The 20,282-nt window shown below is 41.0% G+C and overlaps 1 protein-coding gene across 1 annotated transcript in view; it reads right to left on the bottom strand.

The window, feature by feature from the left end:
- Positions 1-9,210, bottom strand: part of TBC1D9 (TBC1 domain family member 9) — a 116,583-nt gene extending 107,373 nt beyond the window's left edge. Inside the window, exon 1 of the mRNA XM_058721311.1 lies at positions 7,992-9,210. Coding sequence (XP_058577294.1) covers positions 7,992-8,121 — 130 coding nt within the window. The 5' untranslated portion in view covers positions 8,122-9,210. The remainder of the gene's footprint in view (positions 1-7,991) is intronic.
- Positions 9,211-20,282: the final 11,072 nt, after the last annotated feature.

Here is a 20,282-nt window from a genome sequence, read left to right as displayed (position 1 = left end):
GCAAAGTTTACAAAACCATTGAAACAAGTCCTTTACGCCAAGCAGGATTTTTAAAAATTCACAAATAGCTGGATCATAGTAAAACTTCAGAAAACCAAAATCAAAGAGAAAACCTTAAAGGCAGCTGGAGAAAAAGACATGTTACTATTACCTACAAAGGAATAACAATTCAGAGTGACAGTTTACTCCTAAATAAATAAATAAATACATAGTAAACCAGAAGTAAATAAAATGGTAAATCTGAACACTATCTTAAACATGTAGAAAGTCAGAAGCAAATTAACATAGTAAATGGTAAATCAGACAATACCTTAACCTTGCTTACAAAAATATTACTGCCAACCATTCAAAACACAAACATCCTTCAGGAATGAAAGTAGGATGAAGATATTTTCAGACATAAAAAACAGAAAATTTCTCAGGAGCAGGGTCTCACTAAGAGAAACAGAAAAGGACTTTTTTCAGACAGTAGAAAAATGATTCCAGAAACAAACACAGAAATGGAAGAAGAAAGTACAAAACAACTGTAAACGTATGTGGAAATGTAACTGAATACAGACTTTTAAAAATAGTAGTAATTGGGGCACCTGGGTGGCTCAGTGGGTTAAGCATCAGACTCTTGATTTCCGCTCAGGTCATGACCTCAGGTTCATGAGTTCGAGCCCCGCATAGGGCTCTGCACTGACAGCTTGCTTGCAGGTCTCTGTCTCCCTCACTCTCTGCCCATCCCATGCTCATGCTCTTTCTCTCTCCCTCAAAAGTAAATAAACATTAAAAAAAAATAATAAAAATAGTAGTAGTAGTAGTAATAAAAATAGTAGTAATTACATGTTCTAGTGTTAAAATATATAAGGAATTAAAATATATTAAAACAATAGCATATAAGTTGGGGGTCAGGGGATAAATGGAGTTAAAGTACCCTTTTGTTACTGTGTTATCTGGGAAAAGATTAAAAGTACCAATTTAAAAAAATAAAATAAAATGAAAGTACCAATGAACAATATACTTTGATAAATCAAGAATGCATTAAAATCTCCAGAGTAACTACTATAAGAATAGTGAAATGAATATAAAGCTTCTTCTAGCTAATAGAGGCTTAAAAATGTAATCATTAAAAAAAAAAAAATCCCATATCCTACCGAAAGGCAAGGAAGAAAAAATAGAGTAGGAAAAAAAAAAAAAAAAGAAAGAAAGCACTTAATAAGATAGTAGAGTTAAACCCAAGTCACATGTACATTGACTAAGTAATCCAATTAGGAGGCAAAAATTTTCAAGCAGGATTAGGAAAAAAAAATCAACTCTGTTATTTATAAAATGCACATCTAAAATATATACCACTGTATATCCTACAGACACTAAAATTATGGGAATATTATTCACGAATTTATGCCAATATATTTGAAAATCCTGATGAAAAAGATAAGTCCTAGGAATAGATTATAAAACTGACAATAAAAGAAAATTTTAAATTATTTGAATAATTGTCATACCATTCAACAAACCCATGAATAAAAGTTCAAGGCTGGATTGCCTCACCAGAGAATTTTGCCAAACATGTCAGGATGAAATAATACTGCTATCACACAAACATCTGTAGAAAATGGAACAAAGTGAGCTCTCTCCAACTTATTTCTTAAAACTAGTATAATGGTGATACCAAATTTGACAAGAATGTAATGAAAAAGAAAAATTACAGGCCAATATTACCAATTCATAAGGATGCAAAATTCTTAAATAAAAGGTGAGCAAGTGATACTAATAAACACATAAAAAAGATAATATATCACAGCCAAGCTGGATTATTTTTATATATGCAAATTTGGTTAAGCACTTGGAAGTCAATTAATGTAAGTCACTACACTAACAGAATAAAAGAGAAAAATCATATGGTTGCCTCAACAGATGTAGGAAAGCATTTGAAAAAATTCATCATCCATATTTAGTTAAAAATTTTTGGCAAAAGAGAAATAAGAACTCCCTTAAAGTGAAAAAAAATTATCTACAAAACCACCATATGTTGAGTCTTTCTTTTGAGACCTGGAAAAAGAAGGGGACATGTACAATCAACACATTATTCAACACTATATAATTTGCCTGTACAAAAAAGGCTTAGAAAAAAATTGTAAAAGCATAAAAATTAGAAAAAAAATAAAACTGTCAATATTCTTAGAGGATATGATTATGTATGTGGAAAATGCAAAAGAATCTACAGATACATTACTATAATTCATTTCATAAGTTAGCTAAGTTCTGGATACAAGGTCAATATAAAACCACAACAACTATATTTCTAGAGGTCAACAAAAAAGAATTAGAAAATGAAATTTAAAATTTGTTTTTAATGCTTATTATTTATTTTTGAGAGACAGAGAGAGACGGAGAGAGACAGAGCACAAGTGGGGGATGGGCAGAGAGAGAGGGAGGCACAGAATTCTAAGCAGACTCCAGGCTCCAAGTAAGTGGTCAGCACAGAGCCTGACGCAGGGCTCCAGCTCACAAACCATGAGATCCTGACCTGAGCCGAAGTTGGACACTTAACTGACTGAGTCACCCAGGCTCCTTTGAAAATGAAATTTTAAAAAGATACAATATACAATAGGTGAAAAAATATGAAATATCTACTAATAAATCTAATAAAATATGTGTAATCCCTCTACACAGAAAACTATGAAACATCATTGAGAGAAATTTTAAAAGACCTAAATAAATAGAAGAACATACCATGTTCATGGACCAGAAGACTTGATATTATAAAGATATTAATTTTGTCCAAATTTATTGATAGACACAATGCAACTGCAGTTGAAATCCCAACAGTTTAAATCTTTGTTGCTGTTGTTGTTTTGTTTTGGTGGAACTTTAATAAGTTGATTCTAAGATGTTGTGTAAATGTAAAAGACAAAGATAGCCAAGAAACTCTTAAAAAATAAAAGGAACAAGACAAGAGTACTTGATCAAATGAATATAAACTCTTATTATAAAACTAAAGTGTGGTACTGGTGCAAGAATATTCTAGTAGACAAAAAGAATAGACTAGAGTGCCCAAGCAAATCAATTGTCACATGTGTGAGCATTGAGTCATGACCAAAGTAGCTTTACAGAGCAGTGGAAACAGAAGAGACTTACCAATAAATCATGCTGGGGCAACTGGATGTCCATACACATTTAAAAAAAATAAACCTTGACCACTATCTCACACAATATGCAAAAATTAATTCCCAGTGAATCGTAAATATAAATGTAGGGGTTAGGGGCACCTGGGTGACTCACTCGGTTAAGCGTCCAACTTTGGCTCAAGTCATGACCTCATGGTTCACAAGTTAGAGCCCTAAGACCAGCTCTGTGCTGACAACTGACAGCTCAGAGCCTGGAGCCTGCTTCAGATTCTGTGTCTTCTCTCTCTGGCCCTCCCCCAACTCATGCATGCGCATGCACACACGCACAGGTCTCTCTCAAAAATAAATAAATGTCTTTCTCAAAAATAAATAAGTGTAAGAGTTAAAACTGAAAAGTTTCTAGAAGATAATACATTTATAACCTCAATCTGAAAAAAGACTTATTGAGCAAGACATAATAAAACACTAACCATAAAGGAAATGGAACCTATAAAGAATTTGGATATTAAAATTAAGAACCTTTAATCATCCTTAAGAGAGTAAACAGGCAAGCAACAAATGAAGATTCTGCCACATGGATAACCAACTATGAACTCATCTTCAGAATATATTTTTTAAAAATACCTACAATCAGTAGGAAAAAGACAAACAATCCAATTGAAAATTGGGCAAAAGACTTGAACAGGCATGTCACAGACTATTTCAAACGGCCAATTAATGCAAAAAGGTGCTCAACCTCATTAGTCAGGAAAAAGTAAGTGGTATCACTACAAAACCACCAGAAAGGTAAAATTACAAAGACTCACAATGTTGGCAAGGATACGGAGCCAGGGAAATTCCCATATGCTGCTGGTGGGAGTATATTGGTACAACTACTTTGGAAAACAGTTTGGTATTATCCGCTAAAGTTAAAGATACACATAACCTATAAGCTAGCAATTACTCTCCTGTGGACAGACCAAAGAGAAATGTATGCCCACAGGCATCAAAAACACCCACAAGAAAGATCAGAGCTACCTTACCTTCAATGCCCCAAAACAGATCATTCCAAGGTCCACCATGAACAAATGATTGCGGTATACTCGTATAATAGTTTTCTGTATAGCACAGAAAGATAAACTACAGCCACAAGCAACAACATTTGTAAATATCACAAACACAATGCTGAACAAAGAATCCAGACACATGAATACACACTCTGATTATATTCATCCCTTGCTCAAAAAAACAGGCAAAACCAAAATATGTGTTTAAAGAGATATGTTCTTTACCCAAAAAACTCTAAAGAAAAGCACTAAAGTGTTTACCACAAAACACAAGGATAGTGGTTTTGTTTTTTTTTTTTTTTCTCTTTAGGAGAGGGTGAGTAGTGAATGGGAGAGGGTTACAAGGAGGAGCTTCTGGCTCAATGTTCTATTTATTATCCTGGTATTAGTTGCAAGGTGTCACTTTGTGATAAATCATTGCACTCCGCATCTTTTATTTTGTGTACTTTTCTGTATATGTATGAAATCTCAGAGGAGATTTCTAGAAGATATCTACATCGAATGCATCTACAATAAAAAAACTTCTTTGGGGGTGCCTGGGTGGCTCAGTCGGTTAAGCATCCAACTTCGGCTCAGGTTATGATCTCACGGTCCATGAGTTCGAGCCCCGCATCAGGCTCTGTGCGGACAGCTCAGAGCCTGGAGCCTGTTTCGAATTCTGTGTCTCCCTCTCTCTCTGACCCTCCCCCATTCATGCTGTCTCTCCCTGTCTCAAAAATAAATAAACGTTAAAAAAAAATTAAAAAAAAAAAAAAAACTTCTTTGCCTCAGAACCTATGTATATTGCCTGGAATTGGGAAGAAGATAGCTTAATTAAAAAAAAAAAAAAAGCAGAGCGCTGGATGACTCAGTTAAGTGTCTGACTCTTGATTTCAGCTCAGGTCATGATCTCACTGTCATGAGATCAAGCCCAGCAGCTGACAGCATGGAGCCTGCTTGGGATTCTTCTTTCCCTCTCTCTGCCCCTCCCCCACTGGTTCTCTCTCCCTCTCTCTCTCAAAATAAATAAGTAAACTTAAAAAAAAAAAAAAAAAAGCAAGTGTCTTCACTATGACCCATTATTTTTTATAGCTTTTGCACTACTATCTTACCAAGGACTGTGGACCACTGAGCACTCCTGGCCAGCTCCTACTGAGCAAGTTTCCCCCTCATCATCCTATGACCATCATCCATTTAAGGACTGGACAATGGTGCACTGGCCCAGATAATGCACACTATATAATGGTCCTGAGATCCTCCAGAAAATTTCCGATAATTGATGCCCAACACTTGGTCTTCCCTCCCTCCTCACAGGCTAATTTTTTTCTTTCTTCAGTTCTCAGCTCAAGGGTCACTTCTTCAGGGAAACTTGCCTTGCTCCCATTTCCATCCTCTTTTTCTGAGTGGAGTGACCAACATCATGCTCCTCTCCTTTCGATGTTAGTACTGGTCATTCTCAGTCTGCCCCCACCTCCCAGCTCCATCCCTGGGAGGCTGATCCCTTGGGACTAGATCACCAGGACGTCCTATCCACCTGGCTTCTCTTGGGTTCTACTGATGAAAGGTAATGGCAGGAGCTAGCAGGGTAAGAGGAGAGAAATCAGGCATGTCCTTTCCACTTCCTTTTTGCTGTGCTCTGTGTTTCTGGGGAGGCTGCGTCTCCAGAGGCCCAAAGCTCCTCCTGCCTGGCTCCAGCTCATAAGGCTTCCAGGAACCTCATTCCTGCCGCCTAGGATGGTAACACCCCCCCACCACTGTGTCTTTCACTGGTTCTGGTAACCCTGCCCCCACCTTTCTAAGTTGTCTTTTCAAGAAACTCTTCATCTGAACTAGGTTTGAGTCTGTTTTCTGCTGGGACCCTGTGGATTGGCAATTTTATATTAATTTTTATGATTATTTTATAAACACTTGTCTACTCCACAAGGCTGTGAGCTTCTTGACACTGGCACTTCAGGCACTACCAACAAGTATTTGTTAAATGATTTAGTACGTTAATGAATGCATGAAGGAACTCACATTAGGATCCAAATATACTATACATAGTACAAGGATTTCTAAAATGTCCCTACTACCTTTAACGTGGCACCAATCTATCAGAGCAGACATTTTTCCTATGTTAGTTGAAAACAGCCTTAGTTGGCAGTAATATTTTTACTCATGATGATAATCTCAATTATTCTTGCAGTAAGTTCAATAATGACAATTTTCCAATTAAAAAGATGTAACTTTCTTTCTGAAGTGAGTTATCAATAATGAGATTCCAAGCGGGCTATGGTTACTTATAGCTCTAAGAGTCAGTAGGAACATAATAAAAATATTAACTAGGAAAAGAAGGTTCTGCGTCTCCGAATCTTTCATAACCTATTGCAAATGACTCTAGAAAATAAATACTACATAGTAGTTACACGGCGTAGGACAGTTAGCCTCGGGTAGGAAATGTTCTTTGTTAATATAATAAACTATCTACTTTACATTGTTGTTTTAGGTTTAAAAAAGGACAATCTGAGCTGATCCCAGTTTTAGATACGCAAGCTACATATTAGCGTATATAGTTAGACAACTTCTACAAAATGAACTGGAAAATCCTGATTCTAGGCCACTAATCAGAATTTCCAGAACAGGGTCTGGAGCTCTGCATATTGCCTTCTCTTTCATGGCAGCAAATGTATAGAAAAATCAGGTTAGCCATCGGCCATACCATATACTAGCAAGATCTTTCAAACCAATATATGCCATAAAATGTGCCACTTGAATTTTAATCTTGAGAAAACCAGCCTGTAAACTACAATCTCAACTAAATACGTACCACATCGAGAATTTTTAGTTCATAGCACGGCATTTTGAAAGCCACAATTTAGCTAGCATGCAAACTGCCAGAGGGTGATAGATTTTGGACTCTGAAGAGGTCAAGGTTCATCTCTTTTCTGCAATCTCTTTCCTGGTTAAACCTCTCCCTTCTATTTCTCCAACTAACTTCTTCACTGTAAAAAGTATCCCAGTTCTCTTCGTTCTAATCACCATGGGGAAGGGAAGGTCCAATTTCTCCAGTATGGTATGAGTTCAAGATTATTGGTCACCTCCCAGCAAGACAACTCGTGAGTTAATAACGAAGACCTTTCTAATAGGGCACTACTTGGGATATTGGTCTGATTTTATAATCCTGAAATGATAAGGCATGGTTTCAGTAATAGTTACAGTATTAATAACACCTTGTGAGGGGGTTCGGGTAAGTGACTGAGTTAAACTAGTTAAAATGCAGTTATAGAGCTAATTCGTTTCACAATCAGGTAACTTGCTTTCTTAGGTTCTTATTAGGTGCAACAACAACAACAATATCCTTTTTCCTTATTCATTCTCTTCAGTCATAACTAATCTAGGAAATGACCACACCAGTCTCTTACTGATTGCTTCCCTGAAAACAAAAGAGCATTTTATACCTGATCCTGCCATGATCAGTAAAGAGAATGAAGTAAAAATGAACCATCCTTTGCCTCTCTTGCCCATATATAAAACGATAATTTTTAAGGAGGGTGGGGAGGTAGGAAGAAGTGCTGCATTTAATTCATAAGGGCTGCTCCCCCCACCCTCCCCCACCTCCAATCTCATCAACATCACCCACCTAGGGGGCACCCGGTACTCGAAGGGCCCCATAGCCTGACAGGGTCAGAGAAGAATCATCTCTTTCACAGACTGAAAAATCAGGACTCCCGAGGTCTTCCGCTCACCAAAGTGGGGCGGGTCGCCCGGCCCCGGGGGACCGGGCGGCGTCCCGGGCGCCCGCAGCCTAGGGCCTCGGGCGGCGCCGCAGCGCTCCCGGCCCCTCCCGCAGGGACTGGCCGCCGGTCCTTACCCGCTAGTCCGCCGCCGCCGCCTCCATCGCCCGCGTGCCCCTTCCTCCGCTGCAGGATGAAGTAGGGGTTGGCCCTCTCCGTGATCCACAGCGCGTTGGCCAGCAGCACCTCTTCGGGGTTCACCCACATGTTCCCGGGCGCCGCGGGCGGACGCACAATGGGCCCGAGGGTCAGGTCCTGCACACACCGGCGCGCACAGGCGCGCACTCCCGGGCACACGCGCGCCCTCCCGCTCGCTAGGTGCGGCGGCGAAGAGCGACTTCACCAGGCGGCGGTCCGCGGAGCCCGGGCCACAACAAAGCCCCCGCGGGCGGCCGGGGAGGACGGCGAGGACGCGGGTGCGGCGAGCAGCATCCTCCCCGCAGCGGCGCCGCCCCCCGCGAGCCCGCGGCCGCAGACGCCCAGGCCCGCCGCCCCGCAGCCCGGCTCCGGCCCACGGCGGCGCGAGGAGCGGGAGGAGGAGGAGGAGGAGGAGGAGGAGGAGGAGGAGGAGGAGGAGGAGGAGGAGGAGGAGGAGGAGGAGGAGGAGGAGGAGGAGGAAGAAGAGCGGGAGGAGGAGGAGGAAGTGGTGGCGCTCAGTCCCGGGATCCGGATCGGCGGCGGCGAGCAGGGCTGCGGGAGCCTGCAGCCGACACGGCCCCGCGGCGAGCGCCGAGCTGGGCTGGGGCGCGGCTGCTACAGCAGCACCTAGCCGAGCTCCAGATCTCCTCAGTCTCTAGCCGCTCCGCGCCCTCGAGGTCACCGCGCGGTAACGCTCCGCGTCGGGGCCACTGGCACCTGCGGCGAAGCCCCGCTTGCAGCTGGAAGGACGCTCCGGACACTGCGAATGAATGACGCCAGCGCGGCTCACTTAGAGCGGGCCCGAGTGACACCAGTTTCCGCGGACGCGGGTCCTCCGCGGGCTCCGAGCGCTGAGCCCGGCTGCTGTGGCGGGCTTTGGGGGAACCTTCTGGGGACCGTGGGCCAAGCGCTCGGCCCCACGCCCATCTCAGCGGGGAGGACGCTGCCAGCCTCCGTGTGTGTGTGTGTGTGTGTGTGTGTGTGTGTGTGTGTGTGTGCTGTATGTTTATGGTTGACGCTCTGTGGGCTAGCGCCACCCCTCTTCCCAGGAAATAAGTGTTTCAAGGTTCCAGACTTGGAGCTAGATACCGGGTCGGAAGTGGACGCAGCCAATGGTTGTCCGTGTTTTTGTTTCCTGCATCCCAGGGCAAGTCATGCGCTAAACTTGTCACCGCCTGTAACCCCTCCCCCTCCCCATTGCATTGTAATTAAAGTGGCCCAGCTAAGTGCATTACATCACTTCTTTCCTTGACCTGAGGGGCATGAGCAGTAGCGAAGTTGGAAGCAGCCCAAGAGCTTAGGCCAACTAATTCACACTACAGCTGTTCCTATTTCAGGCATTTGGAGCTCCGAGGACCAGGAATGGCAGAATTCACGGATATATTCACATTTAATAGATGGAATAAAAACAAATTTTTTTTAATCATTGAATTCAGAGACAGAACAAAGACCAGCTTAACCGACTGAGCCACCCAGACGCCCCCCCCAACAAAGCCAAGCTTCATCGCTAGATGGTTTTTACATTCCCCCAATACTTCAAGACCTGTGATCACAGCCCATCTACCTATATATCTGGTGACCTTTTTTCACTCTTTTTTACACCTAGGAGATCTGCAGATAGCTAGCTTAGCAAAAAAAAGCTCTACTTCCTAGATGATGGGAATTTACCAAAGCTCTGCTTTGTTGTGGAAGTTGGACAGTCCTAGACTTATTCTTTTCCAAGTGAGCAAAGCATTCAGATAAGACTTTCTTGTGTGGACTTGAGCTTTTTTGCTTATGTAGCTCTCGTCTGTTCTGCTGAATTCCTTCAAATGGCAAAGTGAATGTATCCTAGCCATTTTAACACAGGCTGCCTCTGTGCTGTTGGTTTCCTCCCCAGTGAACTCTGATGGAATGGAAGTGTCTCTTTACCTTATCACAACGCCTGATCTTCTGCCTCTTCAGGAAACATACCAGACCTCTAGGTATTTGTGGAAACTTCACATATTTAACAGAGACTCGAAAATCTCACTTGGCATCTTTGGCCATAGCACAGCGCCTTTACTAGTGGAATCAATTGCAAGTCAAACACAATAAACATTAAGATTGAAAGTCATACATATGCAAAAGTTTAACTAATAATATATTTATATAACTTCTAATGTTTTGAAGTGCTTCCATAAAAATTCCTTCATTTTGTGTAATTAGCATTTTTTTTAACTCTACTAAGTGCCTTCATCTTGTCTTTTAGAATGTTGTCATCATACTGCTCAAAGTTGTGACTTGATAGCTCTACCCTAACCCTAACCCTAGCTCAGCATTCTGTATTGATAGGTACCAAAGTGCTATTTACTTATGATTCATGGGTTCATTCACTCACTCATTCATTCAACATGTAGTTATTGAATGTCTACTATCCTGTAGGCCCTGGGGATCAGAAGTGAACAAACCATATAGAAATCCTTGACTTCATGAAGGTTAAAGGTAAGATTAACAATAAAAACCAAAACAAATTTACAAAAACTTGTTTTGAGAGCAAGATTCGACACCAAAAGGAGAAAAAAATTTAAGTCCTTAACTATTTTCTAGTTTCTTGAAAGAGTTAGAGCACATTCTTGGGGCACCTGGGTGGCTCAGTCCATTAAGCATCCGACTTCGACTCAGGTCATGATCTCATGGCTCATGAGTTTGAGCCCTACCTACATCGGGCTCTGTGCTGACAGCTCCGAGCCTGGATCCTGCTTCAGATTCTGTTTCCATCTCTCTCTGCTCCTCCCCCACTCATTCTCTCTCTCTCTCTCTCTCTCTCTCTCTCTCTCTCAAATATAAATAAACATTTAAAAAATTGGAAAAAAAGAGAGCACATTCTTTCCAGGAAATCGGGGTTTCTATTATTATAATGAATTGTGATAACCTGTAGTAGCAGGCATTGCAAAGAATCAGGGAAGCTACAAAGAGTTTATGGCAGTTCACTCATCTCATACTGCCAACTGCTCACTTGCTAAAGTGTAGCTTTGTTTAAAAAAGAAAAAAAAAAAAAAAAAGACAATCAAATATACCAGAACTAAAAATAACACAAAGAGAATCTAATTAATCCAATCACTTCCTCAGTGAAGTGGGTATTTTTAACATTCAATTCATTCTCATTGGTTTTAAGTCCAAGGATTGTCTCAAACCACTTAAAGAAGAAAAGCATTCAACAGATGCCTAGGTAAGGTAGGGGTAAATGATACCACAGTCTTTGTGTCTCACTGAGATCTCCTACTCTCCCCTTCCCCACTTGGAAAAGTCAACCCAGATAAGGTTCTTATGCCCCCCACCCCTTGGAGCAATCAATGAGTTTACTGCTTAGTGGGTAGATCTGATTGAAACAAAATTGTGAGGGTAGTAAATTTGTCTTTGGCACTTCTTACCCCCTCATTCCTACACTGTTTCCACATTTTCTGCTTTTCATCTTCACAGTGGTGTATTTTCCTCCCTGTCCTCGCCCCTCCAAATAAATCCTTCATTTTGCCTTCTAGGGATTTGCACCACCCTTGGAAATACTGTAGAGTCTTGGGCATTGTATTTCTGCCCACACCCTCTCACCTCCCAATTCTAGCAGCCCCAAGAGTGGGCAAGTCAGTAATAAATTTGGTTCTAGTTTCTGCAGAGAGAATTCACCCAGGGGAGTAAGAAAGTGCCAACTACTCCCCTAGTCTCCTAGCTAAAAGTAACATGTTAACAGGAACCATTTTTTAAGTGCCGTACTTTCCTTATCCAACCTGGAAGGGCAGGAGCTGCAGTAGGGTATTTGGAATTTCTAGTGTCCAGGGAGGTAGAAAGAAGGTTTACTGGTTGGGTTAAAGAAGGGTAATCATTGCTTCAAAGATCCAAGACTTTACAGTAGCTTTGATATCTGAAGAGACCTTCACACTGGATCTGAGCTGCTAATCCAGCTGGAAAAACTAGATCAACCAGTCACCTGAATGTCTAGTCTGCAAGTAATAGAGCTAATTGATGATACAGAAGCCACAGTTGGGTTCTTTCAACTTTAAGTGGCTGAACATAGCCAAGACCATCCTTATATATACTGCACATTGAGGAGAAAGATCCTTCAAAATACCTCGAATCTGTAATAGAACTACCCTGCCTCCATTTAGTGGATCGGTCTACCTTTTGGATTCTGAAATGCTCTGTAAATCAATTATGAATAAAACATCATTTCTTTCCATGTGGCCCGATGACCTCTGTCAAATGTATCAGTGTTCCTGGAATGAAGAAAGGGAAGAAGACAGGAAGTCTCCAGGGGAGAAAAAAATGAAGCAAGGTGTCACAGAGATTCGTTTCCTGATTAACTGTCATTAAAGAGGACAAGTTTTAATGGTTGGGAATGATAAGGTCAAAAGCTTAGACCGCAGGGAAGGGAAGGGAGATTTTTGGCCTACTTCAAAATCATCCATTGCAAGTTCCCTGAGGGCCAAGACTGTGAAAAGATCATTGTCATAAACCAAGGTGTAGCACCTGCACTTCTGAAAATGCCCAAAGTGGAGGTGCGGACTTGACTGCTGAATTTCTAAATTTAAGAAAGGCTTAGAGATTTAGGAAGGAAAAGAGACCCTGATTACAGTTGCGTTGAGCTCCTCATACCATGAATAAGGAAACTGAAGCTCAGAGAAGGGAAGGGCTTGACTCAGGTCACTTAGGTAATTAATAGCAGAGTTTGGAAGTTGGTCTTTTATTTAGGTCTCTTTATTTTTTGCTATTATATAAGCCCCCAAATCTTAACTGCACCTTTTCCTTCTTTCTCCACACATTATTTGTTACATTTTTCTTTAGAATTAAAGTGATTCAAAATTATATAATGCTGTCATGGCTATTATCTATCTATGACTGTAGTCTGAGTGTCAGGATCCACTGATTGGTTAGAACTGAGTCTCATGCCCATCCTGGACAGGTGGTGGCAGAGGTGACATGTCAGTGGGTGTGGGTTAGTCCCCAAAGGAAAATCAAAGATCTATTACCAAAATAAGGTGAGAGGGTTGTGGGCAAGCCTGGACAACAGAGTTCCACTAGGTAAACTGCTACAGACAATTTGTTTTCTAAAAACTATATCCTCTTGTTTGTAATGTTATATTGCATGAATGTAACATACTTTGTTTTGTTTTGTTTTCTTCTAAAGCCTACTAGTGGTTTGACCCTTTTGATAATTTAATTTACCAGAGAAAAGAAGGGGGGGGGGAGAGAAGAAGGAAGGAAAGAAGGAAGGAAGGAAGAGGGAAGGAGGGAAGGAGGGAAGGAAGGAAGGAAGAGGGAAGGAGGGAGGGAGGGAAGGAAGGAAGGAAGGAAGGAAGGAAGGAAGGAAGGAAGGAAGGAAGGAAGGAAGAAAGATGTTATTGCAAGAGTTCACACAGACTAAACTAGTACAAGAAAACTTCGAGAAACTCTGGGACCAACCCCTCTCTTGCTTGCTCGACCACTCGCCTTCTCTCTGTCTCTGAATCTCTGCTTTTCTTTACACATTTATTTTAGTATATTCTTTTCACTGACCAGTGTCCTCTCCTCACCCATGGTTTCTGTTTCTTATAACTTAAGCATGTATGTGGCTCATGAAAGTTTCTCTGGTTCCATCTTTTGTCATTGCTTTCAAGCCATAGCTCCCACCATTAACTAAAATCTTTAGGTATTTCAGAGCTCTAATTCATGAGAGGGAAATGGATTGGCTCACCTTATCTCTTTGTCCAAGGACTAGGTTGCTGCCTAGCCTATGACTGGCTGCCATTTGGTGAGATTATCAAGATATGGCAGCTATGTATGTGGGCATATCTTATGCAACTGATACTTCACAAAGTCTCACTGTAGGTTCATTTTTATTGTAAAATCGGTCACTGAGCATTGACCCATTACTTGGCCTTCGATTACTCCATTAGCTGGGAAATGTCTGACATCTCCCCTGTTTTGTGTAAGCCAAGCAGCCATATCAAAAAGGCAAACACTCTTTAATCTGGTATATAGCTGTGTGTTCTGAAGATTGTGAAATAGCCTCTTCTTTCCTTTTAAGGATGATGGTTTTTTCCCCACAGTCACGCTGGTCTTTTGACAATGACTAATTTGTCCATTTTTTTGCTTGTTAAAAACACGCAAAAAAAACCCCACCATCAACAGGATTTTTTATTTTTTTTATTTTAAAAAAAAAATTTTTTTTTCAACGTTTTTTATTTATTTTTGGGACAGAGAGAGACAGAGCATGAACGGGGGAGGGGCAGAGAGAGAGGGAGACACAGAATCGGAAGCAGGCTCCAGGCTCTGAGCCATCGGCCCAGAGCCTGACGCGGGGCTCGAACTCACGGACCGCGAGATGGTGACCTGGCTGAAGTCGGACGCTTAACCGACTGCGCCACCCAGGCGCCCCAACAGGATTTTTTAAATCAACACAAATATTAGTATCAAACACGTGAATGTAAGTAAAAAGCAGATTGGAACATTGATATCGGCAATAATAGTGTTTTTTCTGAATTACACATGTGCCTATAAACCTAATAAGTAAGCTTTTCTTTTAAAAAAATGTGTTGATTATGTTTCTTTATTTTTGAGAGGCAGAGAGAGACAGAGCATGAGTGGGGGAGGGGCAGAGAGAGAGAGGGAGTCACAGAATCTGAAGCAGGCTCCAGGCTCTGAGCTGACAGCCCACAGCCTGACACGGGGCTCAAACCCACAAACCCTGAGATCATGACCTGAGCCGAAGTTGGACACTCAACCGACTGAGCCACCCAGGCACCCCATGGCTTTTCTTTTTTTAAGTAGAGGAATACAACTATTTTCCTCTGAGGATAAGAACTAATATTTTTAATGATCTTTTTGAAATAAAATACTTTGATTCACACACATGAATGTTATGAAAAAAAAAAGATGGTCAATTTTACACAGATTCTCTAATTCAAAAATTCAAGGAAAAAAATGCACTTGTCTTTTCTTTTTTAATGTTAATTTATTTTTGAGACAGAGAGACAGAGTGTGAGCTGGGGAGGGGCAGACAGAGGAAGACACAGAATCCAAAGCAGGCTCCAGGCCCTCAGCTGTCAGCACAGAGCCTGACATGGGACTTGAACTCATGAACTGTGAGATCATGACCTGAGCTGAAGTTGGACACTTAACTGACTAAGCCACCCAGGCACCCCTGCAGTTTCCTTTTCAAATAAGAGAACTGTCTTTTTATTATACTGACAGCATTCTTACAAGAGAAATACTATATTCTATCTTGAATCTCAAATCTTTAAATCACTTTTATATATTTGACTAAATGATTTAAAAGAAAGAGGGATATCCAGGCATCTTTACTAACACCAAACAACAACGTATCACTCAAACTCCCAAATTATCAACTATATTTAAACCCTTTACCTCTTAATTTCCAGCCTCTCAGAGCTTCAGACCACAGATTATAAAACAGAAAATAATCTGAACACTGCAAATCTTTGAAAAACTGTAGGTATAAAACATTAACTGGGAAAGCAAACTTATTCTTTGGACCAACGGAGAAATAATTCAGATCACTTAATTCTTAAAAAATAAGCATGAGAGCTGGCTGTTGAGCTATCTTTATCAGAATTGGGGAAAAGTCAACAAAATAACTCACTCTTTATTTGTCCCCAAGGCTCTTAATACTCTCGTCAGGCGTTTATCACTGAGGTTTCTTTTACAGAATGTATTGCCCTTCAATGACGTCTTTGGTTTCTTGTATAAAATATAGACCTAAATAGGCATTTTCATGATAAAATTGTGCTGGTGAGAATTTTGCTTTTTTTTTTTTTTTTTGTCACTTGTGATCTTCTTATAGGCTGTGAAATGCAATCTTCCATAAAAAGGGATGTGTTAAATCACACTGATTTCTATTCCAATGAAAATTACAGTTTGCTTTTAATGGGAATGACTCAGTCAATCAAATTGGAAGCTTAGACATTCTGCCCCTGAATGAAACTTTTTAAAACCTAATTTCTTCTTTCTTCCGTTATACAGAACCAGCCCTCCCTCACCTAAGAATACCAAAATGGGAGGCACATATTTAAAATACAAAAATATGTACCTTTTGAATGCAACCTTCCCTACAAACTGTGACCCTTGGATTTTAACATGAAGTCTCAATTAAGAAAACTTTTGAAAGAAATGAGAAAATCTATCTCGGATATGCCAATAGAAAATCACAGAATTGTAGATAAAGACAGCTGGTTGGTGGTTAAATGAAACAGTACTATATTAGAGATTACATTTGATTAAGCCAACTCTAAAAATATTTTTATGGCTATCCTTGAAGCCGGTACCAGATCATGTATAGGCTTTATTAAAACCTGGAATGAGTAACCATCAGTATAATAAAATGTGTGTGTGTGTGTGTGTGTGTGTGTGTGTGTGTGTGTAAAGGAGATCACACAAGCTATTTTATAAATTTGAACATTTTTGATTAATATTCCTCTTGCTATTTAACTTCTAATCACACAAGTAAATCATCTTGATTGTAGAAAAATTAGACAAAACAGATAAGCTAAAAGAAAAGAATGTAAATATACAGGTTATGTAGTGTGTTTTTCTTTTTAAACAGAAATGGGTTCACACTACAAGCAAAGTTTTATGTCTTGCTTTTGTTCATAACAATATGGGGCTTGAATTCATGAACTCTGAGATCTTGACCTTGCTGAAATCAAGAGTCGGACGCTTAATCAACTGAGCCATCCCTGAGGCTCCCCTTAATTATTTTCTTAATATAGATTCCTAAGCAGAATTTCTGGACCTTCTAGAATGCACCTTTTTAATGCTCTTGACACACATTGGCAAATTATTCCCTAGGAAGATTGTATCCACTTCTTCCCCCCAGCAGCATGGACAGTGCATACTTCTTCACAACCTCATCTATTATGTTTGCATGAAAGTGCCTTTCACTATGTTTTTAGGGTGCAACATAGTAATGTGACTCTGCATTTTTATTACATTTTAGGCTTTCAACACACACAATAATGTTTTTCCCCAAGATTAAAATAGCTTCATTTTTCAGATTATAAAAATGATAAATGTTTTTTTCTAAAAACTGAGCACGATAGAGAAGTATAAAAGAGAAAGGAGAATGTCCCCAAATATCACCACTTAGAGATAACAATTGGCTTTTTGGGGGAACATCTTTTCAAATATCAATCTGTGCATATAAGCATGTGCGGACAAAGAGACATCATTATTTCCACAGCCAGGTGCTATATTGAGACAGTATGGCTGTGCACCTGTATTTGGAAGATTTCTTTGTTGCTTATTCCCGATGCAGAGTTAAAGTGAAGGTGACTAGGGCCTCTTTCCCCTACGGTGTGCAAGGACAGGGCTGGGTGGAGGAAAGAGATCTCTTCATGCTGCACTTTCTTATACATGTATGTGCAGACCAGGCCCTGGAAAGATCGTGATAGTGTATGAAACGTTCGCTGATTACCCCAGCATCTTGCTCCAAGTTGGAAGGGAAGCAGCCAATGCGAGCGATTCTAAATTTTCCCCTTTACAAGGGATACAGGATTCCTATGTGAAATTTGTGGTAACCTCTCCTCTGCTGCTGCCAACGCAGACACAGTGTCTCCTAAACAGAAGGGTCACCTACTGGCACAGCTGCTTCACACATTGATGAATCTGACATATTTTGAAAACAGATGTCTTCTAGAACCTCTTTTTACAGCTAAAAAATATGGGCATTTAATGCCATCTTAATAGTTTTTTTTTCCCCTAGCCTGTTTGTTATGATAGATTTGTCTTGTTAAATGTGGTTTTTGCCAACATTGTACTGTTATGGATTTGATCCCCCTCTTTGCTGAGAGGCCGCTATACAAAGAGACTCAGGGAGGGGCGCCTGGGTGGCTCAGTTGGTTAAGCGTCTGACTTCGGCTCAGGTCATGATCTTGTGGTTCCTGGGTTCAAGTTCAGCAACGGGCTCTGTGCTGACAGCTCAGAGTCTGGAGCCTGCTTCAGATTCTGTCTCCATGTCTATCTGCCCCTCCCCTGTTTGCACTCTGTCTCTCTTTCTGTCTCTCTCAAACATAAACATTTTAAAAAGCTCAAAGAGAGTCCGGGTGAACATTTGTCTTTCTGGCTGCTTGTTACCTGAGCATTCTTCCTCTTCTCAGGGACGTCCCTCAGATAGTCACCAGACTTTGTCAGCCAGGACCAGCTCAGCTCTTTGGCATTGGTGACCTCCAAGGTGTAGCTGGATCCATACCCAACCCCGGAGTCACTCCACGTCCTTCTGACTTCCTTTCTCCCAGCCACGGGACCACTTCTGGACCTGCTGGTAATTTTTATTTCTTAAGACATAAATTTCTGGACCCCTCTCTCCCTCTGGGAGGTTCACCTTCTCACCAGAAACACACTGACTACAGTTCCTGGTTACACCTGCTTCAACATGTTAGGATGTGTGCTACTGAAGGGGTAGGGAAAGCAGGCTGGGCATGTCTTCTCATTGAGGCTAATAGTTTCCCTGGAAGAGCACTCAGTTCTCTTTCTGTTATATCCTTTTTTTTTTCTTTTTTTAGTTTATTTACTTATTTTGAGAGAGAGCGTGAGCAGAGGAGGGGCAGGGAGAGAGGGAGAGAAAGAATCCCAAGCAAGCTTCTTGCTGTCAGCACAGAGCCTGACATGGCTCTAGAACTCACAAACCATGAGATAATGACCTGAGCTAAAATCAAGAGTCGGGTGCTTAACTAACTGAGCCACACAGACACTCTGTCTGTTATACCTTTTATTTTTATTTTCTTTTTATGTTTATTTATTGAGAGAGAGGGAGATACAGAGTGTGAGCAGGGGAGGGGCAGAGAGAGAGGGAGACAAAGAATTCGAAACAGGCTCCAGGCTCTGAGCTGTCAGCACAGAGCCCCACTCAGGACTCAAACTCATGAATCGCAAGATCATGACCTGAGCTGAAGTCGGACGCTCAGCCAACTGAGCCACCCAGGCGCCGCGACGCCCACCCCCACCCTCGCACCATCTGTTATATCTTAAACTTACAGCAAGAGCTCTGCTGTCGCACTACCTGGGATTCAACCTGGGGAGGCCATGGGGGCAAGACAGGGTGTGTGTGTGTGTGTGTGTGTGTGTGTGTGTGTACACATTCTGCATATTATATGGTTAATATTTATTGAGCATGAACCATGTGCCAAGGCCATATATATTCTTTCATTTAATCCTCATAGTGACTATATGAAATAGGAACTGAATAAACTATTATTGAACTCCTGGTTATAAATGAGGAAACAAAACTACAAAAAGTAAAATAACTTGATCAAAGTCATGCAACTAGAAAGTGATAGAGTCAAAATTCAAAACCAAGCAGCTTAAACCTAGCCTGTGCTCTTAATTTTATTCTACTTCTTTTCTATCCATATTGACTGTTATCACTATTATTTTATATTACATTATTTGTCTCAATATTATTATCTCAATAAATTTTTTTAGGTCATGCAATTATTCTCAGATCATCTTTGGTATGAGAGGGACTTTTCAGGGCTTTGTATGCAGATAGGCGAGGCCCTAAATGAGATTGTACAAAAACAGTGATGTCAGTGAGGCTGAAAATGTGGTGGGGCTGCTGTCTCCAAGGCAGGGAACTGTTGAACTATTGAACACAGCTAAAAATTCTGTGCAGACTTTGGTCCAGTTCTTTCTTTCATTTTTTGTTTACATTTCCAGCAAGAAACCTAGACTCCATGTTTTCATGAGTCTGCCTCCTTCTACCATTTGAAAGTGATAAGATTTGTGTATCTCAGTCATTCTCAAATTTTTGTGTGCCAAAACCACCTGGATACTTATTAAAAGAGACTGGTAGGCCCCTCCCCCAGAATTTCTGATTCAGTAGGTCTGACTGAGGCCCGAGAATGAGCATTCCCAGCAAGTTTCCCAGTGGTGTTGAACCAGGGACCACACTTCTGGGAACCACTGGTATAGATCAAACAAGGGTACTTTAGCAGGAGGCTATTTCTTTTAGACAAACCACGGATTTACTTAAATATATATTTGTGAGATCTAGGTAATGGGCTTTCAGTCCTGGATTAATATATTCTTTGACACCATTCTCTAATTTAAGAGACGATTTGCACTCATCTCTCAGTTTTACGTTGGGCCCCAAATCACCCTTATGATCCTGCATTCACTGTTGGACTCTGCTTATAACTAATGTGTGAATCTACTAACTGTTAGCAAAGACGTACTAGATGCATGTTGAAGAAAATCAAACACTATTATACCCTCAAGAAGCT

Source organism: Neofelis nebulosa, chromosome 3 (assembly GCF_028018385.1).
Source record: "Neofelis nebulosa isolate mNeoNeb1 chromosome 3, mNeoNeb1.pri, whole genome shotgun sequence".
NCBI classification, from domain to species: Eukaryota; Metazoa; Chordata; class Mammalia; order Carnivora; family Felidae; genus Neofelis; species Neofelis nebulosa.
Note: the sequence above shows the minus strand (reverse complement) of the source record. Positions and strands in the feature narration are given on the sequence as shown.